This window comes from Grammomys surdaster, unplaced genomic scaffold (assembly GCF_004785775.1).
Source record: "Grammomys surdaster isolate TR1022 unplaced genomic scaffold, NIH_TR_1.0 166, whole genome shotgun sequence".
Classification (NCBI taxonomy): Eukaryota; Metazoa; Chordata; class Mammalia; order Rodentia; family Muridae; genus Grammomys; species Grammomys surdaster.
This window is the reverse complement of record NW_021604614.1, coordinates 11,281,476-11,289,787: the sequence shown is the minus strand read 5'-3', so window position 1 is coordinate 11,289,787 and position 8,312 is coordinate 11,281,476. Positions and strand designations below refer to the sequence as shown.

Genomic DNA, 8,312 nt, shown 5'->3' with positions numbered 1-8,312 from the left:
TAAACCTGCATGTGGCCCAGTGGTGCCCTCTTTGGGGATGAGAGTATTGCTTGCCAGGACTGGCCATCTAGAATATGGACATTTTCGTGCAGATGCTTGCTGTTGGTTCCCCTTAGAGTGGTTAGTATGTACACTGTTCAGGCCTCGAACTTTTAACTCAACCCCACCTCTGTAAGTGAACTCTTAGTTCCAGTGTGAAGTCAAACTATGGAGTGCTTTAAACTATTCATTATCCAGAGGATTCTGGGAACCAGAGCAGCTCTCTTCATATGCTCCCCATAGTCCAGTTCTGTTACCCTGGCTTCCTGTTTTTGAGAAAAAAAAGAGTTTCTCCCCTTGGCATATGATGAAAGGTTGTTAGAACCCAATACTGAGATCTGAAGTGAAAACATGCAGGGGTTAGTGTACAGCCTAGAGCTCTGTGTCTCTGAGGACCTGTGTGTGTTGTGCACTAAGTTGAGCACACAATGGCATGGGAACACAGGGCAAAAGCAAGGGCAGAGTTCCCACTATATAGTAAACTGAGTATTTGAAACGAAGTTTGCACATATTCAAACACTGAGCAGTAGGTCAGCCAGTGCCTGCTGCTAGGCCTGAGAGATGGGAGCATTGGGTACCAACCACACAGTGAAAAAACTAACTCCAGTCTTCACACATGTAGACAACAGAATGTGGGCAGACTTGGGGAGTGGTTGAGACTTACCTGCTATAATCCAGTGAGCATTGTGGTGTAATTTCAACTGTGGTGGGACCCTTGAAAAAGGGCTGAGAACTGCTTAGCCACAAATAAATTTTAGCCACAAAAAAATTCGTGGTTGTGCTGAGCATGGCAACCATGGTTTCTAATTTTAATGGTTTCTCTGTGTAGCCCTGGCTATCCTAGAATTCACTCTTCAACACCATGATGGCCTTAACTTTGCCTGCCTCTGCTGGAACTAAACATACCACCAACAGGCTATGCTTTTAATTTAAAAATCTTGTTTTTGCCTGCCTGCTGCCCAGAAGCCCCAAGAAGGTATGCGAGTTACAAACTGTGATGTGGGTACAAGAAATTGAATCTTGGCCCTTTGGAAACACCCAGTGGGCTTAACCTCTGAGCTTGTAATATTGACATTAGGGAAGGTGAGGAAGGAATATACAAATTCAAAACTAGTCTTATGATTAGTGGATGGTTAATCCTATGACCTTATCTCCAGGGAGACCTGACAACTGCCTTGAGCACACACATACCTGCAAACATACATACACTTTACATAATTAAATTTAAACCTTAAATTGCATTTGATTTTTTTTTTACATCTTTTTAGAAATACAGCATCCAAGAGCTGGAAAGATGGCTCAGAACTTGTTTATCTTGTAAGAATTAAATTCAATTGCCAACATTCACATGGTGGTTCTAACACCAGGGGATTTAACACCCTCTGTTGACTTCCTAACTACATATAGGTTAAATATCACCGTTAACAACTTTTTAAAAGAATTAAAAAAAAACAAACAAAACAAAATCCTTAAAACCTTAGAATACCCAAGCTGGTGGTGATGGCAAATGCTTTTTATCCCAGCACTAGAGAGGCAGGTGGAACTCTCGGGGTCAGACTGGTCTACAGAGAGAGATCCAGGACAGCCTAAGATACAAACTGAGAAACATGGTACTTGGGGGGGGGGGGGAACCCAACAACTTTTAAAACCCAATACTTATCATACAGTCCCTATTTAAATATTTTCTTACCTGACAGTTACACTTATGACACAAACTTGATAGTCTCCACATCTCAATAGAAGAAACTAAAGAAACAAAAACTCACAAGACTTTTGGGAATGCAAGAACTTTATTCAAAGTGCAATGAAACTTGTTAAGAGCTTAAAAGATAGGGAAAACTAAGACACCTCCCCATCAAACCCAAGAACAAGCACAAGGAGGGCTCTTTCTAGATACTGTGGTGAGAAAGGTACGGTTATCTCCCTGCTTGACCTTCTTGGTGGTAACACTGGGCTCGACCTCCAGGGTGATGGTCTTGCCTGTCAGGGTCTTCACAAAGATCTGCATCCCACCTCTGAGGCGAAGGACCAGGTGCAGGGTGGACTCCTTCTGGATATTGTAGTCTGACAGGGTGCGGCCATCTTCCAGCTGCTTGCCTGCAAAGATCAGCCTCTGCTGGTCAGGGGGGATGCCCTCCTTGTCCTGGATCTTTGCCTTGACATTCTCAATGGTGTCACTGGGCTCGACCTCCAGGGTGATGGTCTTGCCTGTCAGGGTCTTCACAAAGATCTGCATCCCACCTCTGAGGCGAAGGACCAAGTGCAGGGTGGACTCCTTCTGGATGTTGTAGTCAGACAGGGTGCGGCCATCTTCCAGCTGCTTGCCTGCAAAGATCAGCCTCTGCTGGTCAGGGGGGATGCCTTCCTTGTCCTGGATCTTTGCCTTGACATTCTCAATGGTGTCACTGGGCTCGACCTCCAGGGTGATGGTCTTACCAGTTAAGGTTTTCACAAAGATCTGCATTGTCTATCACAAAAAAAAAAAAAAAAAAAGAACACACAGGTCATGAATGACACAATGTCTGTAGAGTAGCACCAACAGTTAAATCTGTGAACTGAACGCCAGTTTAGTCTTAATAGAAGTTCTACCTACACAGAATCTGTCTTGATTTTTTTCCCCTCTAAAACCAGCAAGAAAATAAAAGTTTTGACTCAACAAAGTTAAGAAACTTAGGCATGGTGAGCCTTGTGTACATTATCAAGTTGGCAGGGTGGAGACTTCAGTATGTAACAGCTGAAAGTCAGTTCCTGTCTATTGGGATTGTTTGGAGAAAAGCCTTATCCACATTCCACCTGTGGTGTGGGTGTGTGTGTGTGGGGGGGTTACAAGGACCCACCTCCAAAAAGTCAGAAACCACAGAACTTAGACTACATTAGGAAACCCCGGATTTAGTTCCAGACTGGTAAATATAGGCAATTACTACTACACAACTGAAGTCTGAGCCTGTACATATCGCTGTTCCAGCACTGGGGACACTGCGGTGGGCAGATCAACTGGGAGGTCAGCCAGAGATTTAGCCTCAACCCTCCTCCCCCGTGAAGAATACCAAACTTTTGACTATACAGTTAATAGTCTGGGGTCGTGGCACTGGCCTTGGACCTCATCACACGGGTGGCTGAGGCAGACGCTTTAAAGAACACCCTTGTCTAAACAGGTCTCAGCAGCCACAGCTCTACAGCGAGAGTCTTAAAGCGAAACAGGGCAAGAAATTCAAACTCAATGTAAGGCTCACTTTACCCCCCTCTGGATTTCCGGTTCCTGTTTACTTTGGAGAGGCTGCCGGAGGCCGAGCCCCAAACCCTGTCCTACAACTGAGGGAAAGCTCAAGTCAGGGAAATGGCGTCACTCTACATTATGAGCCCGCACAAACCGCGACGTCACGGGGGTGGGGGGGCAGGCCAGGCTCAAGCGCCGCGCTTCCCCCCCCTTCCCGTCTCAGTCGCACGTCTGTAGTTAGCAACGGAACGAACCCCGGACCAACCGACCTCTCCGGCCAGCCCGATCCCCACAACTCTCCCATCAGACGCTCCTACGGCGAGCAAACCGAATCCAGTCCCCAACCCACAGCCTCCGACGTTCGCGGCTTAACCGGCGGCAGCGGCCTCGCGGGCCTGCTTCCCCCAACCTCGTCCAGCGCGTCAGGGCCGCGCGTCTTCCCCCTCCGGCTTCCATTTGGCCGCCATCTTGCCGCCGGGTCCTCGGCCTCAGGACAGCCGCCGTCCTCGCGGGCCACGGAAACCAGACGTCCGGGCCGCGGGCTGCCTCGGGCTGCCTCTCGCCCCCTCCCGCCTCCCTCCGGCCCCCGCCGGGTGCGGCGGCCGTGTCCTCACTCACCAGCGGTTGTGCGGCAGTCCTCACAAAAAGCGACGGAGCACGCAGTCTCAACGGAACTAGCTGCGGCACGCCCGGCCGTCTCTTTATATAGTCATCGGAAGCCCCGCCCCTCCGCGATCCCTCCGCGGAAATGCGGTCAGGGACTACTTTTTTAACGCCGTGTCCAGTCTTGGCGGCGGAAGCGACAGGCTAAAACTGTCAAGATCCCCCTCACGGAGTGTTCGACTGTGGGGTCCAGAGAGAGTGAGGGGCTTTGTGTGGAAGGGCAGGGCCGCGACCTTGTGCGACCCCCGCGGAGGGATCAGGGCGTGTGACGCGATCGGCGCGAAAACACGGCTGGGATCACTGCAGCCGGAGCGGATCGCGGCGCAGGCGCACTGCGGGTCGTAGCCGCGGAAACCCACCAGCTGCCCCGGTCAGGGGTCCCGTTGCCTCTCCGCGTTAGGGGGACCCAGGACTTTGGCTCCTGTCACACTGGGATCCCGTGGGTGGCCTCGCCTCCTCAATCCCCTCAGCCCCGGCGGGTCACTGTGCCCAGCCCTCACTGTCTTGGCACGGTGACAAGGTGGATGACTGTGCAGATCTCATAACAAGGGAAATGACGAAGGGTTTTTAATATTTTTTTTTAAAAAAAACTATGAAGGAGGGGATCTCTCACCGATTTGGGAAAACGAATCTGAATTTGTCAAGGAAAGCAGACAGTCTACCCAGTTCTTGAAAACCGTTGGCGTTAGCCCTGAAGCCCAGCAGAACTAGATCTTTCCAGATTCTTCCTAAGCCTGTTTATACGTGGTATCCTTGTATTCGAGAAGGTTCTGTTTTCTATGTAATTGTCACTAAGGAAAGGTCAGCATTTCAGAATTTGTTCATATTTGTTGTTCATATTCTGAGACTGAACCCATTGAAGCCCTGATTTTTTTTTTAATTTTTGTTGTTCAGACAGGGTTTCTCTGTGTAGTCCTGGCTGTCCTGGAATATACTATGTAGGCCAGGCTGGTCTCAAGTTTACAGAGATCTTTCTGCTTCTGACTCCTAAGTGTTGGTCTACAGATGAAGTTCCAGAATGGCCAGGGCTACACAGTGAAACCTTGTCTTGAAAAACAAAAGAAAACAAACAAACAAAAAACCTACAACAACAAAACCAAATGTACATGTTTAGTACAATGTTCCGATTACAGCAAACAGACACCCCATTTGTAAGAGTCAAAATATTCAGGTTTTTGGAAATGTAAGGCCTAAGACCTTGGAAGGTAAGAATTGAATCCCTGGGGTGGAAAGATGGCTGAGCAGGAAGTGCAGCTCCTTTTTCAGAGTATATGTGTACAGTATCCAGCAACTCTGTCACGCAGCTAGCTTATAAAGGCCTGTGACTCCAGCTTCAGGGGTCCAATGTCTCTAGGGTCACTCACATGTGACATACACTTATACACAGATAAACAGACAGACACACACATACACACTCACAAACACATTAAATGTCTTTAATCTCAGCATTTTTTGAGGGTTTTTTTTGAGACAGGGTCTCCATATGTAGCCCTGGAGACCCTGGGACTCGTGACATAGATCAGGCTGGGCTCTAACCACCCAGATGCTGAGATTTCAGGCATGTCTGGCTCCTTGGTTAGGAATTCATAAACATTCAAGCTCAGAGGTATTGTTCAAAATACACTTTAATTTCAGGTATTATTCAGAATCGACTTTACTTTCTGTGATTTTTTTTCCATGAATCAAAGTCATACACTACTGTAAAATTAAAATGTCATTCTCTAGGTTTCTGGGATGCCTCCGTGGTTTCCTAGGCAGATTTTCCTGCAGGTCAGTTCTTTCTAGAATTCATACAAAAGTTTGAAGAAAGGGACAAAACACTGACGTTGGTTCTAAAGGGATACTGGCTTCCAGCCACACCATGCTATATTTGGCTGTTGCTTTGCTTCAGTCTCGTGATTCCTGTTCCTTGGCTGAGTCATGAGCTTTGTGGCATCAGCTTTTTCCAGAGTCTAGAAGATTCAGAGCCAAGCAGCCTTGATTTCAGAAGTGGGGGAGGGAGAAGAGAATCTGAGCTTGAGGGCTGGAGCTAGCCAAGGTTAGCTTGAAAGGGAGAAATCCTCAAGGGTCTCGGGGAAGGAAGAAAGTACTGAGTGTAAATATGTAAGAAATAACTGATCTAATGTCCAACAACAACGATAAAGATGCATTATATTATGAACATATCATACCAAAACCTATTGTTATGTAAAATTAATATATGCTAATTTCTGTCAAGAGAAAAAAAATATTTTTTGACCCAAAGGATAAGTTCTCTGAAAGTTGACATGTGGATTTTTTTTTTGTTGTTGTTGTTGCTGTTTTGGTTTGTTTTGGTTTTGTTTTGAGACAAGGTTTCCCTGTGTAGCCCTGGCTGTTCTGGAACTGAACTGGCTGGCCTCGAACTCACCTCTGCCTCCGGAATACTGAGACTAAAGGTGTGTTGCCCCACCACCCCTGGCTCCGGCCTCCCATTTTAAAATATAGATGTTAAAATAATCTTTGAGAATTTCATACATACAATACATTTTTATCATACCTTCCTGCTTTTTCTCCCTGCAACTCTTTCTAGACACCCCTACCTGATCCCCCTCTCAATTTCACAACCAAACTGGTTTTTCGTTTTCTTTTTTAATTTTTTTTAATATGTATGTATTCACTTTGCATCCTAAATATCAGCCCTTGTTTTGTTTTTAATAACCCAACCACAGTGTGTTCTTACAACAGAGGTGACCGACTTCTTAAAGGGCACAGGCAACCAGGATTGGAGCAAATGGCTTCCCAGTCAGAGCAGGCTGCTGCTCCGCAGAACAGGCAGCTTCCCCGCCGGGAGCCACCCAGCAAGTTTGTTACAACCCTTGAGGGTTAAGGAGGGGATAATACTAGTCACAGATGCCAGAGACACTTATAGAGACAAATCACAATGACAGGCACTGCCACCCATATGGAATTCTGTGTTCTCAGATTTCCCTTACAGAGAACCCGGGAGCAGATTAATAGCAATTGCTGGTCTATTTTCTGAAAGGGACTCCAGTGTCTCCATGTCCTACTTGGCCTCAAGGACTCAGGTATCAAGTCACAGCCCTAAAGTCCCAAACCTCTTGACCTAGAACGGGGAAATGCTCGAATGTGCTAGAAGCCCCGTGACTCACTGGATTCCTTTTGCAGTTCGTTCCATACCCAGATCCGTCCTTTGCATGCTACCTAGGGACGATTGCTTCAGAGCTGGCACCAATGGGGACAGAGAAAGGAGCCCAGCAACAGCGAGGGATTGGCTGAGGACGCCCTACGTGTGGTGGCCTGTTCAGGGCTAGGCCCCAAGCTGCGTGATTGGTGTGGGGGATGGGTGGCTGCCGCCTGCGTGTCCCTGCTGCTGGGTCATCCTGGTCTGAAGGTCACACCTGGTGTATGACTGGATTCAGTAATAGGGGTCGGGACAAAGCACAAGGGTCAGTTGGTGTTTTTCTCCTCAGAAGGAAGTGTGGAGCCAGAAGTCTGTTTTGTCACGAGTTATCTAACCAGACAAGGTTACCGAGACCAAGGGCAGGCCTCAGCTTGTAGAGCAAAGGGAGAGAGAACAACAGGGTGCTGTGTTCTGCTTCCTGTTATGAACAAGCACAGAAGGCTTGAACTTGGCCCAGACATGATCCACCCTGAAGATCAGACAGTAGCTCTGAGCACTACGCGTTTTTCTGTCTTATTTGCGGGGGGAGGGGGCCCTGATAGGGTTTCTTTGTGTATAGCCCCCAAACAGGAAGAACAATAAAAACCCAAACGAAGTAATTCTTCGAATATTCCAAAATTAGAAACATGTAGATCCCAGGCTGGGTCCTGTGTGAGCTGAGGCCTTTCTACCTTTGTTCGTAAACAGGAAATATTTTTCTCAATCTGTTTGCTTTCTGAGCTGAGACCTGACCTTAGCCATGATCCAATACCGCTATTATTTTTTTTTTGTAAAGGCTGACTCTACAGAGTTCACACTGCCTTCATATTTATTCAGATACTTTATGTTAGAGTAACAGTGAACCAGGCTTTAGGCCTGACGCTTATGATCCTGGGCGTGGCCTCCTTCCCTCCCTGTACACATCACTGGAGAATCTCGCACTGTTTACAGGAAAGGTATCCCACCTCCTGTATTGTTGTGGGCTTGACTAGGCTTTTAGCGACTGCAACCCAGGCAGGCACCCTCAGGAACCACCCAGTCGATTCATTGAGGTTTCCTAGCAACCCTGGAGAGACGGTTACTTCAAATCATCCCAGCTCGATTCTAGTCAACCATCAGAAAACAAAAAACAAAAAACAAAAAAAAAAAAACAGAGGAGCCCTTTCCCACACTCTGCGGACCCCCACACCACGCATAAGCCTATATTAAAATATCTTCCGTTTTTCTCCTCCTCCTCCTCCTCCTCCTCCT

The 8,312-nt window shown here is 47.4% G+C and overlaps 1 protein-coding gene across 1 annotated transcript; it reads right to left on the bottom strand.

Moving 5' to 3' along the window:
- Positions 1 to 1,810: 1,810 nt before the first annotated feature.
- On the bottom strand, positions 1,811 to 3,988 carry Ubc (ubiquitin C). The gene is made up of 2 exons (XM_028766127.1): positions 3,875 to 3,988; positions 1,811 to 2,506 (listed from the first exon to the last, which is right to left on the bottom strand). Exon 2 carries the CDS (start codon positions 2,501 to 2,503, stop codon positions 1,895 to 1,897), a length of 609 nt encoding a protein of 202 aa, XP_028621960.1. The 5' UTR covers positions 2,504 to 2,506; positions 3,875 to 3,988; the 3' UTR covers positions 1,811 to 1,894.
- Between the last annotated feature and the right edge of the window lie 4,324 nt (positions 3,989 to 8,312).